Source organism: Myotis nattereri (genome assembly GCF_964212035.1).
Source record: "Myotis nattereri genome assembly, chromosome: 21".
Lineage (NCBI taxonomy): Eukaryota > Metazoa > Chordata > Mammalia > Chiroptera > Vespertilionidae > Myotis > Myotis nattereri.
The window spans coordinates 15,686,959-15,711,139 of record NC_138097.1 but is presented as its reverse complement, the minus strand read 5'-3'; the positions used below and the strand labels follow the sequence as shown (position 1 = coordinate 15,711,139).

Genomic DNA, 24,181 nt, shown 5'->3' with positions numbered 1-24,181 from the left:
GCTGGGTCGGGAGCAGGGACGTGGTGGGGCGGGTGTCGCTGTCTGTGCTGCGTGTGCATGAAGGCCCAGCAGCTGCCGCCGCCTCTCCCTGTGTCCCTGTCCCCGGGAATGGGGGCTGGGCATGGAATATCCCGGGGCCTGATAGCAAGGCTCCCCTGTGGCCTCCATGCTGGGAAGAGGTGGAGCTGGACTGGTGCATCCGAGTGCCTGGGCCACGCATGTTGGAAGGAGGGGTGCATGGGTCTGTGTGTAGGGGATGGGGGTGGGGGGGGTGCATGCTGAGGCCTGAGGCTGGGCAGAGACTTTCCGCGGGGGTCGGAGTGAAGAGCTGCATCTGAAGGGAGTCCTAGACTTCCTGCCGGCCTTTGGGGTGGGAGCCACAGCCTGACCGCGTCCCAGCGGAGGCTGCTATGAGCAGGAAGCAGGATGTCCCTCGACCACATCGTACCTACTATGGTTCTGCTAAACATCATCCTCACTGTGGGACCTGTGTTTATCTGTAATGGGCACTCATGGACTTTCCAGGAAAAAAAACTAGGTAGCATCTTATTTGATGCATAAGATGAGCTCTTAGGAAGGTACGTGGCAGGCAGACCCCGTTTGCAGGCACAGAGAGCTGCTGTCGCAAAGTGAGGAATTATTTGGGGGTGCCAGGGCTCTCCCCAGGTTTCCCTTTATGCTGAAGGAGGCTGTTCCACCCGCGGTGCTGTGAGTTCCCAGACTCCTGGGACATACGTATCCAGCGGTCTCCGTGCACGTCCAGGCCGTGTCTCTCAGTTTCACGACATGTGTCATACCGGGAGAAAGACGTTATTACTCTGTCATCTATCAAGGGTTTTCTTTGCCATCGCAATGTCAGTGTCACTTAGGAATATACTCCGGGCACTTGAACGTCCCTCACTGCGGTCTTCTGACTGTGGGACTATGGCAACCCCGCCAGGCGCTGGTCCTTTACGGCGTGGCCTGCGGTCTGTTCCCTCCACCCCTGGGATTCTCAGAGCTGAGGGGCCTGGCATCACTCACCTGACTTAACAGGCCGGGTCCCCTCCCCACAAAAACACACCAGTAAGCAAAGCAGCTCTTCTCTGCAACGTGAGCCCATTTCAACATCCCTTCGCTCCTCTGTTCTGCATCCCTGTGCCTGTGGAGCCGCGGTGGGAACAGGGGTAAAGATTAGACATGACAGGTTGTATTTCAAGTTAACAAGGATATTTCCTCTTCCCCTGGTCACGTAAGTCCCACCTGCCACTCACACACACGAAGTGTGCTTTCCTTCCAGGCCTTCGACGCACGTCTGTGAGGCTAGTGTCATGAACGTGCCCGGTCCAGGAACCCACCCGATCCTAGGCACAGCCCTGACACCCGCGTGCCTGCAGCCCGGGGCTGTGACGCCCCACCCAGATGAACCCAGTTTTCCAAAGGAACCTGAGGACACACGCCTGTCTCGGTGCAGGCCCAAGGCGCACAGGGACCATGCCCGTGTGTTTCAGCTGCCACTGCAGCTCTGGGGGAGGTTAGGCTGCCGTGAAGGTGGCTGTGAGCTGAAGAGGTTTCTAAAACAGCTGGGACTCGGGTGGAGGGAAAACCCACATCATTTATCAGCCTCGGCATTGCAGACAGTGGTTTCCAAGCCTTGCCATTCAAGATGGTTGAGGTTGGTCTTTTGGGGAGACCCCAACCCCTTCTCCTGTGGGCGAGGCCTCCTCGTTATGTGCTGCCGCGGCCTTACAAGTTCAGCGAAATGGGTTCTGGGTTCCTGGGGCCAGGCCCCTGGGTTCCCACCTGGACGTTTATCCTGAGAGAGGAGCCCTGCCCATTGAATGGTGATCAATCTTTGAATTCCTAGTTCCCTCCGCATTTCGCTCTCTGGTGCTCTCAGATCAGCAGGACAGGGGTGGCCTGGCGTGGGCGGGGCTCAGGTTTCTGCGCGGTGGCTGTGGGCGTCGGAGGTGGGGGGGGAGGTGACAGGGAGGGGAGAGAGTCCCCGGGCTGCTCACTGGGAACGTTGCTCCAGTCTCCATGATGAGTTTCTGAGCTCCTTGTTCTGAATCTCACCTCCAAGCTTGTCAAGTCTGTCTGCCTCCACAATCCTTGGGGACCGATGACTCCTGACCAATTCATAAGTCTGCAGGTCTGTGACAGGACCTTCTCTGGGCGCTGGGGGGATGACGTGAGTCCGCCCTGTCCTCTGCCAGGACCTGCTGGGCTGCTCTTTCCCTCTCCTGAGGATCAGACAGTGCCTCTGATTTTTGCAGGTACTTGGGGCTGAGCTAATGGATGGTGGATGCCTGGTGCAGCCTCCGACCTCCTGGCTGGAGAAGGTGGCTCTCCGCTCAGGAGCTGGTCTCAGAGCCACATGCCGTCAGCCAGGGCCCTGTGATGCCCTGTGGCTGGGGAAGCCCTGGCATGCGGGTGCCACCCTGTTGGCAGGGAAGGGGAGAAGGGTGGGCAGAAGGCAGGCTGCAGTGCTGCCCTCGCGGAGCACGCCAGTTTCCAGCTGGGCCCCTGGGATCTCTCGGCGTCTCTCTTCCTAAGTTCGCTTCTAGAAATAGACATGTTAGCCCTACAAATACAGGCTAACTGGAGGGTTGGCTTTTGCAGGGTTTTATGGAAATTCTCTCGGCTGCAGTGACAGAAAGCCTTACCCAAGCTATCTTAAGCAGAAGAGACAATGTATGTGTCAACAGTCACCGAATCCAGATTTAGGGAATGTTTCTGGGGCAGCTGAATTCTAAGACCCAAATCAGTCACCTGCCTCAGCCTCTGTTGCTTCTCTCTCCCTCTGTCTCTCTGTCTTCCTCTTCCTCCTGCCTGAGACGGTGATCGGAGAGAAAAAGATTTCCAAACAATCAAGGCTGATGCATTTTGAAAGTCAGAAAGGAAGCCTGGGGTGTTCCTCAGAGAGGCCTTCCCATGGACAGCCCGCTGAGCAGGCCTGACATACCCCTGTCACGTCTGCAGGAGTCGGCCAGGCTTTCCGGGGAGCACAGCCTACAGAGGAAGGCTGAGGGCCACGCCCAGGACTGACCGCTTTCTCCCTCTGTCTGGGGAGGGACCCTGTGTCCTGGGGTCACTGTCATGAGCTCGCGCGGGGCCCGTGTCGGGCCCAGCTTCCTTCCCCGCATCTGCACGCAGATTTCATTGTTTCTGAATGAAAACCCTCCTTCTGCGCTTATGGGTGTGTGTTTCATGGAAATCTGATTCCAGGATCTCCATCACTTTTTCCCAAGTCTGCCGCTCCCACCCGTCAATGCATGTCGCTTACAGCATATGTACAGGAGCCTTCTCTCGGTGGGAAGGTGCGAGAACGCCCTGCAATCAGAAGCGTTTCGGTGTGAGGCTTGGATCTTGACTTGTCAGCCTTTTTAATTCAATTAAATTGCTTAAGCCCTTGCTCCCTCCCTCCTGGCATCGCCTAAACCAACAATTCTCAACCTGTGGGTCGCGACCCCTTTGGCGGTCGAACGACCCGACCCTTTCACAGGGGTCGCCTAAGACCATCCTGCCTATCAGATATTTACATGACGATTCACCACAGTAGCAACATGACAGTGATGAAGTAGCCACGAAAGTAAATTTATGGTTGGCTCACAACATGAGGAACTGTATTTAAAGGGCCAGAAGGTTGAGAACCACTGGCCTAAACACTCACAAGGTTGTGGTCCTGTGTCCCTGTTCCCTGGGACAAGCCTTCCACTTTGGGCGTCTCCTTCTGCCGCTCTATGGAAGCGAGCAGAGGCTTAAGTGAATGAAGGTGAGGCCTGCTACCCTGGGGATCGCCCGCCCCAGCCTTACATGGCGCCACCTCTAGGTGACTCAGAAATATATCTTCTCCCAGTTCCGTTACCCTGGGAACAAGATCACACGTGACCTGCTCTGATTTGCCTTCTGCGCCCTTGGGGACGTGAATGTGTATACTAGTAAGGGTAGGAAGGCATGGCTCAGTGGTTGAACCAGGAGGTCACGGTCCCATTCCCAGCCAGGGCACATGCCCGGGTTGCGGGCTCGATTCCCAGTGTGGGGCGTGCAGGAGGCAGCTGATCAGAGATTCTCTCTCATCATTGATGACTCTCTTTCTCTCTCCCCCTCTCCCTTTCTCTCTGAAATATATATATATTTTTTAAATGAGTAGGAATGCTTTTGAAAAGATCATGCAACTGATTACTGGCTTTGCATTTAAGACTTTCTCCTGGTTCATCTGCAGAGCAGTCCTCCCGCCATCTGACCTTGAAGGGGGAGCCAAGAGCCAGGGCTTGTTTCTGGAGAGAGAAGGAGCCACCTGCAGCTGCAGGCCCCCCAGCATGGCCTGGGATGCCAGATGCTGCGTGGAGGGACGGACAGCTCCTCCCTCCCTTTCATCCGAGACTGCCCTTGGCTCACAGGCTCCACTGCCGAGCGGCGCCCTGGGGCCTGCTGTAGAGGCGGGCTGTGCGGGACCCGGGCGTCTCAGAACCCCAACCTTCTCCCGGCGCTGGGAGGGGCCTCCAGAGGTTTCAAAGGGAATATTTTATTTTGGTTAAATTAGCCTGAATCTAAACTGAAACCTGTCAGTACCCGAGTTGTACAGATTAATTGCAAATCTAGATTTAGCACCAGGAGACTTTATTCTCCTGACGCCTTTTACCCGGTCGTGTTGAGCAAGAGCGTGGGGTGCGCGAGAACCGGTCCAGGCCCGTGTGGTCCATGGTGCATCTGAGCTGAGCCCTCCAGCTTTGTTCAGTGAATCGAGCCCCTTTAACATCTTCTGTAGCGTTTGTTTTCACGAGGAGATTTGAGAGCAGGGAGGAGGCTCCCCGTCTAGGCATTCCGAAAGGAAGATGGGGCCGAGTTGCTTTTCCAACCACGTCTTTGACTTGCAATGTCTGCTCTATAAAGAATATACTGCTCAGGGCCGAAGGGGACAGTGAGGTCTCGAATGAGCGCCAGCACTTAGACAGGACTTGAACAGGAAGACAAAAGGACGCTATGAAAGGCATGCGCTCCCGGGGCCTCCGTCCCAGAACTTGCTCAGGCCAAGGTGGCGCAGGTGAGTGAGTTGGGGTCATCACAATGGGCGATTCATCCTCCAGGCCCTCACTGCTCACGCTTGGCTCCTAAACTCCTTGCATTCTGGGGCGACTCCAAGAGTTTTGCCTAATCCTGGGCCTCCGGGCTCAGCCTGAGACAGCCGTTCCTCGGAGACGCTGCTAAATGGCTGCTTCTGCATAAGCTGTCACAGAGCCCTGCTCAGAGGGAGCAGGCTGTAATGAGGGCTTGGTGACCCCTCTGTCCCCTTCCCTCCCAGAGTCCCCAGCATCTCTGAGACCTGGGGCTGAGGTCTCCACTGCGTCTACAGTAGTTGGCCCTACCTTGTTCAGAGAAGGAAGAGAGGCGCGCAGAAGGCAAGCAGGTCTGCCTTACTCAGTCAGGAGTCTGATGTCGCTGCAGAAAACCTCAGTCCCTGTGTGAAGGTGGCATCCACGGAATTCCCGTAACGGTGAAGCCATGGACAGACGTGTGCTTGTGACTGCACCACACACACACACGCACACACATACACACACACACACGCTGTAGGTCTAAGTCAGACAGGCACTCCGCTGAATACACCCCCCAGGCATCTACCCACAAACTGGGGAAACAGAGTTCTGCCAGGCGACCCACACACAGCCTGTGTGCATCAGGGTGGAGAGCAGGAAGTGACCCAACCAAAATTTAAACTTCATAAGACTTGACCTATACATATGTGTGTGTATTTTAATTAGTTTTATTCATTTCAGAGAGGAAGGGAGAGGGAGTTAGAAACATCAATGATGAGAGAGGATCATGGACCAGCTGCCTCCTGCATGCCCCCTACTAGAGATCGAGCCCACAATCCGGGCATGTGCCCTGACAGGGAATTGAACTGTGACCTCCTGGTTCATAGATGGACGCTCAACCACTGAGCCATGCCGGCCATGCCCGGGTTGCGGGCTTGATCCCCAATGTGGGCCATGCAAGAGGCAGCTGACCCATGATTCTCTCTCATCATTGATGTTTATCTCTCTCTCTCCCTCTCCCTTTCTCTCTGAAATCAATAAAAATGTATATATTTTTAAGAAAGCATGTCTGCCCCCCCCCCCCGCATGTTTTAAGTTGCCACCTAAAATTTTCAACATAATTTTAAAACAGTTGCCAGTGATGCCATTTTCAGAATGTAGTAAATAGTGACATTAAAGATACATTATTTCTTTAATGTATCTAATGAACTTTAAATACCAGAAAATTTAATAGAGCATCTATTAAACACATGAACAAGTCCTTAAACAATTTTACATGCTTTCTTTTTCTTCTTGAATTTATATTTTCATTCCAGTTACCCTACCGAGTTTTATCCTTATGTGTTATATTTCTATGCATGAAAGCCTTTTATTGGCCACTCTGTCATAATTTACTATGACAAAAGTATGTATGAAGATCTAAATTTAATTTTTAATGTCCAATAACCATAAGTTTGTAGATGTTAAGAGCTTTTGGATTGAGTTATCATTACAATTATTAGTAATACACAGAAATAGGCAGTGGATCAACATAGTGCGCATATATGCCAACGTTTGATGAATATGAGAAATTACAAGTATAATATTTCCAACACTTCATGTATTTATTAATAAATATTATTTATTGCTAAAGTAAGAAAGGTTCCGGATCAATTCTATTTCTTTCTCATTTTTATAAATATCAGAAATGAGAAATGTTATTCACAAGAGACAAATAGGCGAGAAAGGAACGGGTTTTGTTACTGAAACGTGACTCAGTTCTTGACACTATTATCTAGATACTTGCCTAAAATCTCATACGGCTCTCTTGCCAAAATTCCTCTTTAATCTTCTCTCGACTGATAATTCTTTTGGATCAGTTGTTTGAAAAGAACTGGAAACGACCCGACTGCACAACCATTTATTCCCCAGCCACCAGAGACATTTAATTTCAACAACTGTACCCATATTTCACGGCGTTTCTCTGTACTCTAGGTTTTCTCTCCTGAGATTGAGAATGAACGAGAGAGTGGTCTTTCCTTTTGAGGGTGGCAGGTAGGGGTGTGTGTGTGTTTGTGCGTGCATCCAAATGCAATTGAGAAGGAAGATTGCTGGCCCACAGGGGTTCTCCGATTTACAAAACACACCCACACTACAAATTCTCCTCGGTGGGAGAATTGACAGCCAGTCCATACCCATCTCAGGTGTGTGTGCTCATCGAAGTTTACACCCGCTCACTCGATTCCTCCCTCCTTGTGAAGGGGGAGGCTTCCACGTGGCACACTGACCATGGATCATTTCTATAACCATCCCGCGGGGCAAACGCAAGAACCAGTGGGGAGGAATCTGTTCTTTCCAATGTTGTATTAAGAGAAACGTTCCTCAATTCCTGACTTCTGTTTTTTTAAAACAAGAACCCGGGTACAACAGAACATTCTACTAGCTTCGATCACAAACGTACCTTTCTTTCAAAAACGTCATCTTTGCACAGAACTTAAATGAAGTCCACCGTGTTCTCTTTATTCATGGAGAGGGATTTTCCCTTTTATTGTTTTTAAATTTACAAATGTGATACATGATCAAGATAAAATTTTGAAATACTCATACTGAAACCTGAGGGGTGTTGTTTTATTTTTTTAAATCAGGGCTCACCATCACCCCCCTTTCTAGAGGAAGCCACTGGTGTAATGTAATGCTATCTTTCTGGACCTTTTCCTGTGCGCTTATAGGGCGATACATTATTGCCAGGGATACGTGATTGGCTTGTGTGCATGTATTTTTACATGAATGAGAATGCTGATACAGATTGTGGATGTCTGGAGTTTTCATGTCACATCTCCTAGCATATTCCCCATCACCACACGATATTCCTTTATATACCGCATCTACATTTAGTGACAACGTGTTGCCCTCACAAACAATGAAATAACCATCTTCAACCAAGGATTCCTGCTTCCAGGAGCAAGTATTTTTGTAAGACTCTTAGAAATGAAATCGCTGGTTCAGAGGCCACTTACATCCCCAGTGTGGGCAGATTCTGCCGAAGGTCCCTCGGAAGAGGCCGCCTTACCCTGAGCAGCGGCATTTGAGAGTCACCCTTTCCGCACACCCTCTCCAGCACCAGATAGTATCTATCGGTCTTTTCCATTTTCCTCACGTGACATTTTAAAAAAATGTGTCTCTTTGTTGCTGCGATTGGCATCTCTTCATGTGTCTGTGGCCATTTGTAGCTTTTTTGTGGGTCGTGTCTGCTCTCACTCTTTCCTCACTTTTCCACGGGGTTGTTTTCTTAAACTAATTTTAAGGGCCGCTTTATAATACATGGATTGTAATTCTCTGTCTGTTATATGTATATATTGCAGATATTTTCTCTGTCATGTGTCTTTTAGCTATGTTTATTTTGTATTGTTGCCATGCAAAAAAAGTATTTACTTTTACAAGTTGTATCTCTAAGTCCTAGTCTTTATGGCTTCTTGAACATGTGTCTTATTTAGGAAGGTCTTCCTCTCCTAAAGTTATACAAATACTTTTCTTGAGTTTTCTTCTAATATTATTATTGTTTTGTTTTTTTTATGTTTAGCTCTTTAATCCATCTGGAAATGATTTTTGTATATGGTGTGAGGTAGGTATCTACGTGTACTTTTTCAATGAACAGTTCATTGTCCCAATGCTTTGCTTACTAACCCATCATTTCATGTATTTGATGCCAATAGTTACCCATGGGTCTGCTTCTAGACTCTATTTTGTTCCATTGATCAACGAAATTTGTCTGTTCCTACACCTATAACACAGTGTACGCATTGCTGTGGTTTGATAATATGTTCTGCTATCTGACCAAGCAAGTAACCCTTGTTGTTCTATTTCAAGTGTATCCTAGTTTTTACCAGGCATTTGCTCCTCTAGACGGCTTTTGCGATCATTGTGTCAATCCCCACACATCATTCCATCGGGGCTTTTATTTGCATTGTGTTGAATTTTTAGATTAATTTGAGTGAGGCCTGGGAGATTTAGGAGATGTATGACACCGGGTCTTCCTATCCCAGGAAAAGACATGTCTCTCTCATTGTGGAGGTCTTCCTTTATGGTTTTCAATACTTCTCTTTAGCTAGACCTTCTGTATTTTCTGCTAAGGTTTAAGCCTAGGAATTTTAAATGTCCTGCTGCTATTGTTTCAAACAATCTCATTTCCTACTGAATTGTGAAGTAAGTCCTTGCTGTCGGTGTATATGAGAATGGCTTCATTTTTGGATGTTCATTTTACTCCTGGGTAGCTTACTAAAGCATCTAATTGTTCTGATTGCTTTTTAATGAATCGTCTTGAACAGTCATACCATATGCAGACAAAGGCAGTTTTGACTGCCTTTTTAAAAAAAAAAAATTTTTTTTTATTGATTTCAAAGAGGAAGGGAAAGAGAGATCAAAACATCAATGATGAGAGAGAATCACCGATTGGCTGCCTACTGCATGCCCCCTACTGGGGATCAAGCCCACAACCCAGGCATGTGCCCGCGACTGGAATGGAACCTGGGACCCTTCAGTCCACAGGCCGATGCTCTATCCCCTGAGCCAAACTGGCTAGAGCTTGACTCTGCCTTTTAAATATTCTACCTTGTTCTGATTCTGCTTTATCACATTGGCTAGTACCTCACCCGAACGGTGTTGATAAAATCAGTGGTAGACGATACCTGTATGGTTCTAATGTGTCATGAGTAAATATGATCGTTAGTGTGTTACATGGAGGACGTGACCTTCTATTAGTAATGAACCAGAGCTTTGAATCGGGAAAGGTGTTGGAAAAGGATAGCTTTTCTCCTTTTACTTTAGTAAATTAAACAGATTTTTTTTAAAAGACTGAGGCATTCTTTTATTTCTAGTACATAAAATGTGTTGAGTTATAATGTGGAATTATTATAACCTATTGCTGATTCAATACGATACTATTTTATTCAGGTTTTGAGACTATGTTCATAACAGAGATGTTTTATACATATGTAGATAAGTTACCTAGACAGTGTCTGTATTCATATGTTAAAGGCTGCTTGCTGAGCTTGATTGATTGGGTCAACAGGGAATTTGAGCCAGAGTGTGGCTGGGGCAGTTTCTTTTACTTCCTGTTTTGGTTTTGGTTTGGAAAAGTATCAATAGGATAGAAAACTTTAGTAGAACTCACCCATAAGACCAACTGGTCCTGGTACATATTTTTAATGTATTGCTTTTTTTTTTTTTTTTACTACAATTGTAATTGGTTTTGTATTTAAGTTTTTATTTTTCTTACCTTTTTTAAAATTAATATTTTCGAGTATTAACTCAATCATGGCATCTATACTTCAAATTTTATTGTTGCAATGTTCTTAACATTTTTTCATTGTGTCCTTTGTGTCCGTATTAACCTTGCAAGGTTTATGTTACTTTTGAAAGAACTAGCAATTGATTATGTAGATACACTAGTAGCCTGCTTCCCTCTGCCCTTTTGATTGTTTATTTGATTTGTTTTGTACTAATTCCTCATTATATCTTTATTATTTATTTTTTCTTGCTTTCTATAAGTTTGCCTTGTATATCTTTGCTACCTTTTTAAAATAGAATTCTTATTTAATTAAAATCTACTTTAAATTATTTTAGAAATAAGTGCTTAAGTGCTATAAGTTTTTCCCCAAAATTACTTTAGCAATATTTCATAGCTCTCAACTAATAGGACTGTAATTATTATTATGACAGTTTTAAATTTTATTTTCAATTGTTTTCTTTACCAAATAGTACTCTTTTTAATCGACCAAAGAGAACCTTTTAAAAATTAACCTTTTGTTCTTCATTCCTATTGTATTTTATTTGGTACAGTAAATGTTTCTTACTTTCAGTTTATTTACCTTTTTTCCTCCTTGGAATTTTAGATTTCCTTTGAGGTATAACATAGTGATTGGTGTTTGTAAATGATTTTTAGATAATTGAGAATAATATGCAACCTCTTAGGGGCCCTGACAACACACGGCACTCACATCTAACAGTGACAACTCCTTATTTGTATTTTAAAAACGCATCTCCACTTACGTTGTCTTCCTGATCTGTTAATTTGTGGAAGAGTGTTTTATTTTCCCATCCTAATTATAGGTGTCAGTTCCCTTTTATTTATAACCTGTTTTACTCTTTATACATTTTTGGTGCTATCTTAATTGGACCATAAAGCTTTATAATTATCATAAAGGTGAATTTACCATCTTTAAATATGCTATAAATCACTTTGTTGCCATATAGTTCTTGGCATCCTGAAATTTTTCATATATATATATTTAATTTCAATATATTATCTATTTAATATATATTATCATGTACATGGAATAGTCTATAGTCAACATATATTCATATTTTCTTTTATTGTTTCTCATATTTTTGCATTCTTTCATCTTTAATATTTTCTGATATTTCCTTTTAGATATACCTTTTATAAAGAACATGCATTTGATTTTTAATATACTTTTTTCTTAACAGATAGTATTTGTACTTACTGTCTATAGTGACATTCCTTAAACTTTTATTTTGTGCTTTCTACTCACTATTGTCCCATTCCTTTGTGTACTTATTTTGTTATTAATTAGAGGTTTTTTGGTCCTATTTTCCTAAAACTGATTTGGAAGCTATATGTTCTATATCTGTTCTTCTAGAAGCTACTTTAAAACTGTAGCAAGCTCATTTAAATTTAAGTCATTATAATCAACAGCTGATGGCTGTCTGTGAGCTCCCTTTCCGTCCCTTGTAAGGACAAAGACTTTATCAGGCTTTTCATTATCTCTCTACCTCATTTTCTATGCACTTATGGCTGAAATTATCTAGAAGTTTCATTCCAAATAAGTATTGCTAATAGTGGCAGTGGTAACACTGTTAGCATTATTAGTATTATTATTTACTTTATGGCTTTGTTTAATAGAAGCCTTTATTAGTAGTTGCACCCCATTTTGCTACCAAATTAGCAGCCATTTATTTAGATTTAAATTGCATTTGTGTGGCTTATTTGCTTTGCACCGTTGTATCCCGAGTCAGTGTATATTCTAACATCACTTTTCTGTTTTCCTGTAGTACAGCCTCAATTACTTTTTGCTGCTTCATTTCCTGTCAAGGCCGTGAGGGGTCAAGTTTCTGAGTCTTGGCTTGTCTGAGGGCTACATCACCTTCTGTCTTTACACTTGCTACGGAGCTGTCTTGATTATAAAATCCCAGGCCGCAAACAACTTCTGCAAACCCGTGTCATCATTTATCTTCTCAATTCCTTCAAGTGGGCCAGGCTAACGCGATTTCTCTTTGGAGGAGCGAGATTGCCCGTCTCCCCCATAAGTCATCCTCCTTAAATGCTCATTATTAGGATTCCTCCAACCGGTCTACGCTGGCAGTGGCTCTTCTGATTAATAGTTCATCAGGAATTCACAGAGAGCTCTCTTTATCGGCGGTAATCAGTTTCCTAACAACAAATCCCCTGTATCAGCCGGAAGTTCCCACCGCTAGGGCTGCCTGTACTAACGATGCATTAGGACCCCAGTTCTACAACAGCCTGTGGCTGTTCTTCGCTTACGCTGATGCCAGCAACCTGCTGAGCGGTGAGGGTCCCCGTAATGTTTTTCCCAGGGGCACCCCAATTTCCGTCCCATCCTCTTGCCCTGGACTCTCAGATCCATAGGCCTGCCCCCCCCCCCCGCCCCCCAATGGCTGATGTCCTCCTCGGGCGGTTTTGAGAGTTTCCCCTCACTGGCCTGTGAGCTCTTGCTAAGACCTGCTGTGCCTTCTCTTGTGGCCCCGTGATTTCTCATTAGCGTGTGGTCTTCCATACTTTTGAACTTCTCCGTCCCCTTCCCTGGAAACACGGAGTCCTAGGTCGTGGTGAGAGAACATCAGGGTGATTGTGTGGAAATGAAAGGCACATTAGATGCACATGGGCCACGGAGTCGAACCCGAGGCCTGCAGATACTCCGATACCTGATGCCTCGCTCAGCGACTCTGGACTCCCTCTCACGGTTAGGTGCCCCGTAGCCCCAGATCCTGACACCGTCTCTCCTCCCGAAATCATCTGCGATCTCTCCTTACCCTCCAGCCAGGGGCCTTTCCATCCTGGAGGTGTGCCCTCTCATGGCTCCTCTAGCCACTTCCGCTGCTGCAGGTCTCCTCTCGTCGGCTCTGCGCTGACCTCTGAGCAAGTTGCACGAAGGGGTGTCTGTCTTAGGATAAGATGCATCGGGTGCCTCTCCGTGGGAAGCGTGCAGGGAGACGGGGCTGACTCCGGCCGCCGGCTCACCTCTGCGCGCCTCTGTCTCCACCCCTGCTAGGTCGGAGGTCACACCATGCTCCCCATCCGCTGGATGCCCCCCGAGAGCATCATGTACCGGAAGTTCACCACGGAGAGCGACGTGTGGAGCTTCGGGGTTATCCTCTGGGAGATCTTCACCTACGGCAAGCAGCCCTGGTTCCAGCTCTCCAACACGGAGGTACAGGGGCCTCGGGGGGCCTCGGCGGGGGGGCGGGGGGCTGAGGCTGACAGGTGCGAGCTCAGGCCAGGACTCAGACGCAGGGCATGAAGCAGGAGGCATAAGAAGTGGGGGGGAGAGCTCCTTGGTAGGACGAAACGATAGCTGTAGGAAATGAGGTCTAATTACCAAGAGCATGAAATCAGATCTCCGAATTGAGACGCAAGTCACGGTTCTCTGTGCTGGGCTGCTCTCAAAAACCACCGCTGTTCGCCAAGAAAGACAAGGATGACAAAGAGCCACTGCGAGGTTTTCACTTGTGCCATCTTGTGGGGACGCCCCGCCCGGTAGGCCCCTGTCGTCTGCGTCCCCAAGGCTCCGGGCCTGCCAGGCGGGGAAGTGCCGGCCGCGAGGGAGAAGGGCAGAGCCCGTGTTGTTCATGGGACACAGGGAACTCTAACGGTTAACGCAATAACAGTAAACACCAGGGGTGCTTCTAATTTACCCGAAGCCTGAAGAATACAAACCACATTTAATTTCCAAGCACCTTCGCGATGTGTGGATTCAGTGCTTTTCACACAGTCGCCTGTTGAGGCGCAGGACAAAGGAAGGGAGGGGGGCCGTGTGGGGTCCTGAGATGGCCTGGCCAGGGTCTCAGAGGCATGAGCTTCTAGAACGTGGGGGAGGCTCAGACCAAAGTCACAAGGCGCTTCTGCTCCCAAAGCCGTTCTGTTATGCTGGCCCTGGAGCCGGGCCGACCCAGGATTCAATGCAGCTTGTAGACAGGGAGGGGCTTCGTCTCCCGACGCAATAAACCCAGGCGAGATGGTGTTCATCCCCATGGCCTTCTGTTTTCCGGAGAAACGTGCACACAGGGCCTTTTCAGATTGGAGTCGTATCCGAATATCCAAGAAATTATCTTTTCCTTGGAAGCTGTGTTCATCTGCGCTTTCTTATGCCCTGGCCACTTAACTCAGGGACATCTCATCATTGATAAGCTGAACGGGTCCTGAACGCCTTTTCTAAAATAGGACAAAACAGTTTAATGACCTTTAAAAAAAATAAAAAGTGTGTATGTCAGAACCCATTTGTTATGATGTTTTAAAAAATTGCTCCTTTCTTCCTGGGGGTGGGACTGGTGGTGGGCACACACGTGCACACGTGCACACACACCTGCACACACATGCACAGACGTGTGCCCTGAGCGCAGCTCGGGTCGTCTGGTGGCCCCGTAGAGACAGAACCTGGGCTGAGGGTTTGAGTGGCGGCAGATGCCCTGGACACCCAGGCTGGCCTGATAGCCAACAGTGTGTCTCTGGTCCTTTCCAACTGCTTGGCGAGGCCTCGGCCTTGAAGCAGGCGTCTTACCCCCATCACCTGTCCCTCCCCACCGGCCCCTGCAGCCAGGTAGCAGCCGTCACTGGCAGTCGGGTTCTCTACAGAGATTGACCGCCTGGTCAGCCCACACTGGGGAGTTGGGGCGGGGGCGGGGGGGAGAGACGGCTGAGGGCATAGGCGTTGGCCTTAGCAGTTGCTACTGCACTTTGAACTGGGTCCCTTTTCCTGGAGTCGCAGGTGATGGTGGGTGGAAATGGCTCTCGTAAGAGTAGGGACGTGAGCTGCCGAAGTCCTACCAGGATGGCCGAGAAGTGAGTCATCGCAGACTCCGGGGTCGACACGACCCAGAAGGAGATGTACGAGGGCTTGACAAGCCAAGCCACCCAGGGTCATCAGAGTGACACGGGGCCACAGGGAGATAGAAGGAGAAATCAAGACAGACGGACGCTTCAGGCGCTCCCCGAGGTTTCTGTGTGTTTTGTCAGCGCCACCTATCTTCAAGTGAGGGAACTGCAGCTCGGGGCAGGTGCCGTGCCCCAGGCTAGATGGCGGTAGAGCTAGTAGCGAGAGAGTTAGAACCACCTGAGAAGTGGCAGGTGAAACCTTGAAGATTCACATGCTCAGCATCAGCAGAGAAGGTCCTTGAGGACTTGAAAATGCACCACAGATGACAGGCTCGGTCCCCAGATGCCCAGCTGGGGTGGGGCCAGCCCTTCGTGCTGTGCGTTCCCCGACTCCTCTTTGTGGCGTTCCCTGCGTTATGGGGGCCATGTGGTCCCCTCCTTGTTCTCACTTGGTCCCCACAACCCTGGTAGGAGGCGGTCAGAGCAGACCGTGGGTCCCATCGCGCAGGCGAGGGTGCTGAGCTCCTGTGAGGTCACGCGTGCACTGGCCGCCCAGCGGGGCCCTGTGAGTCCCCCCTTGTGCTGGGGACTTTAAATTAAATGGCACACGTGGTTTAGTGCGGAGAGCAGGGAGCATGGGCCTTGCCGAGGCGTGGAGGCACTCGTGGCGAGGGGCACAGAGGCTGGGACTGAGGGGTGCTCCCCAGGAAGTGAGACCCCAGGGGGAGACAGCCATGGAGGGGCCAGGTGGTCCCAGGTTCCCTCAAGGGGTTTCAGAGTCGGGCTGCTCATCAGAGGGGGAGGGGCAGGTCAGAGGCCAGTCCCACTCCCGGGCAGTGAAGCAGCCGGGTTGTCCGGAGCAGCTTCAGGCGCGAGGTCAGGGGAGAGGCACTGGGAGTCTATCCAGGAAGGCCCGGCCGGGAGGCGGAGCACCAGGAACATCTGTGGGCACCCCTGGCGATGCCACACCAGCCCCCGTCCTTGTCACCCGCACACACAGGACTCACGAGAACCTCTGCTCTGTCCCCTGCCCCGCCCGCGGCCTGTGCCGTGGGTCCGGGCCCTGCGCTGCACCCACCAGGGAAGCCGCGGCCTCCGGCGGGGGCCGGCCGAGCTCCGATGTAACGTCCCCGTTCTCCCCGCTCTTCCAGGTCATTGAGTGCATCACCCAAGGCCGCGTGTTGGAGCGGCCCCGCGTCTGCCCCAAGGAAGTGTACGACGTGATGCTCGGCTGCTGGCAGAGGGAGCCGCAGCAGCGGCTCAACATCAAGGAGATCTACAAAATCCTCCACGCGTTGGGGAAGGCCACCCCCATCTACCTGGACATCCTCGGCTAGGCCCGCGACGGCTGTGGTCACGGAGCCTTGCCTGTTGCCTCCTCTCTCCAGCCTCACACGCCCCCCCACCCCCCCGCCACCTCACAGCCCCTTCCCCGCCCTTGACTGAAGCGAACATCTTCATATAAACTTAAGTGCCTGCTACACATACGACACTGAAAAACGGAAAGAAGAAACCCTGTAAAGGCAGTTGGCGTCTATATATATATAGATATATAATATATATATTTATATACCTACTATCTATCTATATCTACAGAGAGATCCCTTCTCTAATCCCCAGAGAAGCTGCTAACACAGAAACCACAGGACTACAACGACAACTCAGACAATCGTCAACATGACGAACACAGACACAAGTTCCCTTTGACTTAAGCTGTGGCCCGTGCCTCCTCGGCGCTGGCTTTTCGGGGCGGAAGACCTGGACGATGCACAGAGATGGGGGCTGGGAGGAGCTGGGTGGACCCTGATCCCCTGCACAGGGGGCTGCCCTCCAGCCCTGCACAGGCGCCTGCGTGGATGGCACCGGCCGTGCTCAGCAAGGACCCGCGCCCGACCTGGGCCTGTTTCCCCTGGCCACGCCCCCAAGCCTTCCCTCTTCCAGGACCTTCATCTCCTCCAAGACCCTGTTTCTACTGGAAAGTGTCATCCCGATGCCTCCGGGAGCTGGCGATGGTGCCCACACACTGAGCAAAGAGCAACAAGGACACGTGATCTGGGTGGCCACAGCGTCTCCCGTGTAACCCACGCCCTAGGGGGGTGTCGTCTGTCCTCGGAGCATCAAGAACTGGCGGGCTTTCTGGACTGACAGGCCCGCCGAGGAGCGAGCTTTGACCCCGGCCCATCTCGAGGCACTGAGCTGCCTTTTCATCACCGGAGGGACTCCCGGGCCCCGCCTCCCACACTCAGGCCTGCGGGGCGTTGGGGTCAGAGCAGGGACGTGCCCGTGTTGTCTTCACACGTGGATACAGAGGGTCTCAGCAGCGGGAGACTTCGTCCTTGTTGGTCCTGATAAGATGCACCCCTTTGGGTCCTCTGCTTCCCCTGGATCCCAGCCCCACCTCCTGGGCGTCTCCCGAGTCCACGGTGGACCCGTGGCACAGGCCCTGGCATGCTCCTCGCGTGCGGGGCCCTGGGCGGATTGGTGCGTCTGCCTGCCTGGGAGCTGCCATGGATGCCCAGGGACTGAGAAACCGCTGTGGGGGTGGGGTGGGTGGGGGCGGGGATCCTCTGGGAGAGGCCAGTGCATGGCCAGAGCCGCAGGCCCCGCGTCCTGATGAGCCCTGCTCAGGGACAGAAGGAGACGCCTGGGCCGGCGCCCGCTCCCCTGCCTGCCCTCCCGGCTGCTGCTGTCCAGGACTGAGGGCCACAGAGCTGGGACCACAGCCTCACGGAGCCTCCTGCCGGGGAGGCCAGGGTGCACCCCTCCGGGACACCTCACCCCAAGCACAGATCCACCTCACGGACTGGCCACTGCCCATCGGGGCCTCCGGGGGCCTCTGGCCTGCCCCTGCCCCATCCGCCAGAGGGACCGTCCTCATCGGGGCACCTGGTCAGCTGCAGCGTGGGCCTCCGGTGTCGAGCTCGGGACTGACTTCGGTGTTTGTGATTTCCCTTCTTTTTTTAGACCAACACGTGTTTGTATTCTAACAGAAGAGCTGTGCTCGGACTGTCGGCTGTGGGGGTGGGGAGGGGCTGCTCAGCTGGGCTGGGGGGGGGTGTGCTGGAGCTTGCCGGGGGTTTTCTCCGTGCCCGCTGCCCAGCCCTGAGGGCCTCTGAGGGGCGCGCTTTGGGTTGACTCCCCTTGCTGTCCTGTGGCAGTGACCCCCTCCACGGGAGGCCTCGGGCGCTGTGGGCTGGTGGGGCTGCACACAGGGCGCAGTTGGGGTTCGGGCTGGTGGCTCAGGGCGATGTGTGCCTGGACCGGGTCACCGGGGCCCGAGGGAAAGTGTCAGCTGCCTGTCGTGAGAGCAGAAGAGAAAGGGTGGCGGACAGGGGGCGGGGCGCCTCACGCTTGTTGCTCTTGCTGGGCTGTGTAGAGTCTGCTTAACATGGTGGCCTGTGAGCCTTGACAAGTGAAACCATCCAGGGGTTTGGATCGGGAAGGAGGTGGGGAGAACGCTGGGAATGGAGGGGGCTGGGGGGCTCTGGAGGGGGAGGGGCATGCGTATTCCTCCTGTAGCGAGACAGGGCGTGGACTCATCATGCTGTGACTCAGTTTCCCCACCTGCAAGAGGAGGGGTGTGCTTGCTGACCTCTGGCCCCATATACCTCTTAAACCATTGGATTCTAAGCGCTGTCACTGTGGCATTTTTCTCAGTTCCTCTTGGAGTTCCAGGATGGCTCTCCCAGGCCTTGATGGGGGCGGGGAAAGGGGGGGCAACTGCCTCTGAGGGTCCATCGGCCTGGGCAGGGCTGGGCTCCAAAGGGACGCCCTCTCTCCCTCCCACCTTCATCACTGCGAGCGATCCCGAGGCCCAGGTGCCCGGGGCTACTTCAGGCCCAGGGCGAGTCTCTGGCCTCCTCGCCCCTCCCAGCCTCTCTACGCACCCGAAAAGCACTGGCGCAGGTTCCCCTATTTATTCACTTATTTATTTTTAAAGCGCCTACTGTGGTTGAGTGAGTCTTGAAACAACTACCCTTCGGCTCACGGGGCCACAGCAGGCCTCTGCAGCCCGACAGGAAGTGCCTGAGGGGCTTCGAGGGTGTAGCCTCCTGTGAGCTGCCTCCCACCGGCTGCCGGCTGCTCCTGTTTACCCCGGCCAGGCCCCCTCCTGGACCGGGCATGAGCGGCCTGCAGCTGGGTGCCCACCCGGGAGGAGGGTGCCACAGCCCAGGGTCACTCCAGGTCCTTACTTTGGACTTGACCCACGTGCTGCCCTCTGATCGCAGCCCTGACCTGGAAGTGGGATTTGGAGGCTCGCTGAGCCCCCTTTAGCGACGAGACAAGGACTTGCCGCTCCCTCCGCTCAGCAGAGATCACGCACAAATCACCCCGGATGAGGCTCCCCGAGCCTTGCAAGGCCCCCGGTCCTCCCGGCTCAGGCTGAGCAGTCCCCTTCTCCTCGCGATGCTCACTCACAGATGACACCAGTGCAAATCTTTTTGGTGCTAAATCCTACAGAAACCACCACCCACGGGAGAGCTGAGAGAGCTTAGGGGGCTGCCCGAGGCTCAGCTCAGAAGCACAAGGGAGCCGGTCAGCCCGAGAGCGCAGGACGCGCGCGGGGAGAGTTAGGTGGGGTGTGGAGGGGTGGAAAGACCGCCAGAATCCCGGCTCCCCTTTGAGTGACCCGGTGACCCTGGCCCAGTCAGCTAAGCTCTCCGATGGTCAGATTTCTCATCCGAGACATTTGAGAGGTTGTACTAGGTTTTCTTAGAGTCCCTTTCAGTTTAAAAACAATTCTGCGTTCTGGTCCCACTTTTTTTTTTTTAAGTTGTTAGAAATAAGAGAAAGTGAAAGATGGGTAAGGACGAGGAAGAAAGGTTACCAACGGCAGGAAATGGATTGTAGAAGGCAAGTGAGGAGGAGGAAGGCTCCGTGACTTAGTCTTGAGAGATGTTGGCGGGGGGAGCCAGGCAGATAAGCCAAGGACTCCATTCTCCTGCTCTTTATTTTTTTTAATATATTTTTATTGATTTCAGAGAGGAAGGGAGAGGGTGAGAGAGAGAAACATCGATGATGAGAGAGAACCATGGATCGGCTGCCTCCTGCACGCCCCACACTGGGAATCGAGCCTGCAACTCGGGCATGTGCCCTTGACCAGGAATCAAACCGTGACCTCCTGGTTCATGGGTTGACGCTCCACCACCGAGCCACGCCAGCTGGGCTCTGGTGCCCATCTGAACTCAAGCGGCTGTTACCTTTCCCCGCCATTGTCAGGAGCGGCGTGTGACGTTGCAGGCTATCCCCACAGCTCTTCTTCATCCGGGAACGACGAATGGCTTCTTGGCCCCGCTTTTCCAAACCGGACAGCAGCGGTATCATCCTGATTTGAGCTGTCGCTGTTGCCAGGACATTCCTGAGGTCTGGGGGCCTCCCGGTGCGCCGCTCACCGTCTGAAACAAAGGAGCAGCTCAGAGCTGCTTGCTGAACGAGCCCGTGTGCCCACAGCAGCTGGAGGGCTGCCTCCACGTGTCCCCGGGAGCCTCCTGTCGGCCTGGGCGGAGGGCCAGCCTGCTGGCACTCGCCTTAACACACACTGGCACCTTTACCCAGACCGTGGTGCTGTGGCCGCTATGTTTTCTGGTCCCTGGATCATCATCAATCTTTTTTATTTTTTTTAATACGAAATACCTCTTTTTTTTTTTTTTTTGGCCAACACATAATAGGTTTTAAGAAAAATTCCAAGTTTTTTGTATCATTATTCTGATCTCTGTCTGAGCTGCAGGAGACATTTCGGGATTGCTTTGGAGCGCTCGCTAGCGAAGGTGTGGGCCTCCATGCCTTGTACGCTGTATCTGTACATTCAGTCGGAACGGCGTCCGTGAAGGTCTGCGTGCAGCCAGCAGCAGATCGATCCCACAGTGCTTGGTCGGCGTGGGCCTTGCGCTTCCCGGGGAGGAGGCAGCCAGAGAGGCCCTGGCCTCGGGGCACGCAGAAAGGCATGATGGGGAGCGTGTGCTCTTGTGCAGCTGGGTCAGGCGTTGCCCCTTGAGTCAGCTTATGCTGACGACAGCGCTCTGAGCATCCCGAAGCCACTCTTGCTGGTTGTCTGACGGGTCACACCGGAGCCGATCCTGCCACATCCTGTCCCATTGGGGGGTTGGCATGTCAGTCACCGGCACTGCAGGGGGAACCCGGCCCTAGCAGGGACGGACAGAGAGGCTGTGAGAGGTGTGCCATCGCCCGCTGTTTCTGAAAGGCATTGCCGACCACGCTGATGTGTGTCTGTGCGTCACCGGATGGGTGTTAGGGCTTTGACTGTGAGCGTCACTGGGCTGGGTGTTAGGGCTTTGGCTGTGAGCATCAGCTGTTCCACACGCAGGCCTGCATCTTGGCTTCTGGCGGCCTGCTTCCCTGGTGCATTCTCTGGAGGATCGCCCCCTCCAGTGCCTACACAAGAGCCATACTTTGCACCAGGAGCTGCCTCCATCCCGGTCTCAGGTGTGCGGGCATAGACACCTTTCTGTTTCACGGGGAGCTCCCTAGAGCTGGGGGGCCGGGGGCTCCTCACAGTACTTGGAATTCCCGGTCAAAGTAAGAAAATGAGATCCCCTTCCTCTTTAAGATCTGAGCTTACAACACGGCGTGCTGTGCAATTTGCCATCGCGAAGGGGTCTTCCCCCGTGGGCTGGGCTGCTCCCATCGTTCAGCGGCAGGACAGCAAGCTCCGCTGATTCTCCCCCATCACCACGGTGAATGTGGCTCTGTGCGCCGCGCCCGGCCCCAGCGCGTAGCTCGCGAGAGATACTCGGGGCCGACAAAGCCAGACGTTCCGAACAGAAGATGTGTCAAGATAACGGAAGTGACAAAAGGCCGGTTGGACGTCCGAGGGGCGCTTGGCACTCGGGTCTTGCTGTTCAGCTTCACATCTTATGGGAGCGATTGGTTTCCTCTCACTTTGGACAGTGACAGATTTAGACGTCGCCCCTGAACGTCTGAGGGTAGACTGGGAGCCTGTACGTTCTTCCCGATGCAACATCCCCGAGGCCCAATGAGAAATGGGAGCGCCGGAGTCTGAGTCTGGAAGTCATTCTTTCTTTCTTTTAAAGATACATTTTTATTGATTTCAGAGAAGAAGGGAGAGGGAGAGAGCAAAACATCAATGATGAGAGAGAATCATGGATCGGCTGCCTCCTGCACGCCCCCTACTGGGGATCGAGCCCACTACCCGGGCATGTGCCCTTGACTGGGACTCAATCCGTGACCTTCTGGTTCATAGGTCGACGCTCAGCCGCTGAGCCACACTGGCCGGGGCTATTCTCTCATTTAGGAAGAGCACATGGGAGCCATAAGAACAGCAGCACGACAAATAAGCTAACTCCTGGGACACACTCGAACGCACAGCTTCCTTCAACGTTTTGTTGTTTTTCTTGGCCAACTGTCATGTCCCGTCTCCACTTAACGGCTACCTGACCTTCATCCCGGGGATGGAGAAACAAACCTGGTCCAGATGATTGGACTTTTGCTTTCTGCCGCCGAAAAGTGAACCCCAGGAAAGAAGATTGTCTTCCATTTTTCTTCTTTTTCTTTTTCTTTTTTTTTTTTTTTTTTGCTTTTGGCTTCTATCCTCCTGCTTCCATGGGACTGACAGCCTGCCCCTCCGACTCCGCGAGAGTCTTAACAGGAGGTGAAGCCGGGACCACAAACCGAGTGGGCCTCACACAGGGAGGAAATTGGCGCCAAGTGATCCGGCGCACGGAGCAGAAAACTCTCATTTCCTGCGGGCGGGTGGGATTGACGGCTGCATTAGGGCTTCTGAAGGGGCCTGCCCTGCGGTGGCTCCCGGGTGTCAGACAGCGCCGACATCTCCATTAGCCTCCCGCTCCGCTCACTGAGATGCCGCCAGGGCCTGGGCGCCTCCCGCCTGGAACCTGGTGGCCGCCATGGGCCGCCGCCTCCCCCTCCCCCACCCACGCGCTCTGGGTCCGGGACCTTGGGCAGAGGAGCCCCCGTGGGGATGTGACTGTAGGAGGGGAGCGCCGACCTCTGTCTGAGCGCCATGCTGGGCCAGGCCTTCTCTCCGGGTGACAGTGGTTGTCATGGCATTGGCCTCCCCCGCAGGGACCGCACGGGAGGGCACGGAGCCACTCCGCGAGGACGCACAGCTCTGCAGCGTATCCGGTGCCGCACAAAGGGACCTGGTTGATAAGGAATCCGGGAGCCCTGGGCTCCCAGGCTCTCAGCTTGTCCAGGTCCACGTGCAGCAGGTGACGGCTGCAGCCAGGTGGCCAGGCGGGGCGTCAGGTTCTGATGGGCAGAGAGCGTGCCCTGGTCTGTGAAGGTGTTTCCTTCTAAGCAAGGCAGCCCCAGCTCCTGTTTTAAATTTTTTTTATTGATTTCAGAGAGGAAGGGAGAGTGAGAGAAATGGAAACATCAGTGATGAGAGAGCATCATGGACCAGCTGCCTCCTGCATGCCCCCTACTGGGGCATCAAGCCCGCAACCCCGGCATGTGCCCTGACAGGTTCATGGGTCAGTGCTCAACCACTGAGCAACACCGGCCAGGCCCGGCCTCTTTTCTGCTGGTGGGGACAGAGGATGCAGCTATCCCCCAGGCCCCGCTGTCAGCTCTCTCCTCACTCGGATGGTGGCCCCAGCATCCCCAGCGCCCTTTCCGACTCACTGGTGGTGCCACCAGGAGACACGGCGGCCAGGGGAAGCCTCAGAGCTGAGCCACAGCTTCTCTACAAACGAGGGCCGTCCGGGACACCAGGAGTCTGAAGCGAAGCCCCTTCGCTTAGCTGCGGCCGCCTCCTGCCCGTAGGTCTGCCGCGGTGTCGGGCGTTGGGGGAAACGTGCCCCGGTTTTGGAACGCTTCACCCCGAAGGCCGGAGCACAGATTTCTCCACGGCTTTTCCGATTCTGATTCTCTGTGAAATTTCTTTCCCACTTGGCTTCTTGTCTTGGAGACGAGAAACAAGAATCTCGTTGTACAGCCTTAGCCCTTTCTTTCGGAGCAATGGCAGCTTCCAGCCAAAGACACCGTGTTTATTGACTAGGAAAACAGACGTCTGGGCCAAGGAATGTCGCAGCCGCGCAGAAGCAAACCTGAT

The 24,181-nt window shown here is 52.2% G+C and overlaps 1 protein-coding gene across 3 annotated transcripts in view; it reads left to right on the top strand.

Annotated features, from left to right (window-relative positions):
- Positions 1 to 16,621, top strand: part of NTRK3 (neurotrophic receptor tyrosine kinase 3) — a 212,523-nt gene extending 195,902 nt beyond the window's left edge. For 2 of the 3 annotated variants that reach the window (XM_081114823.1, XM_081114821.1), the window contains 2 exons: positions 13,307 to 13,465; positions 16,278 to 16,621. In XM_081114823.1, coding sequence (XP_080970949.1) covers positions 13,307 to 13,465; positions 16,278 to 16,463 — 345 coding nt within the window. In that variant the 3' untranslated portion in view covers positions 16,464 to 16,621. Of the gene's footprint in view, positions 1 to 8,577; positions 8,620 to 13,306; positions 13,466 to 16,277 lie in introns of all 3 variants that reach the window. The other variant, XM_081114822.1, reaches the window with a different exon arrangement.
- The last annotated feature ends 7,560 nt before the right edge of the window (positions 16,622 to 24,181 follow it).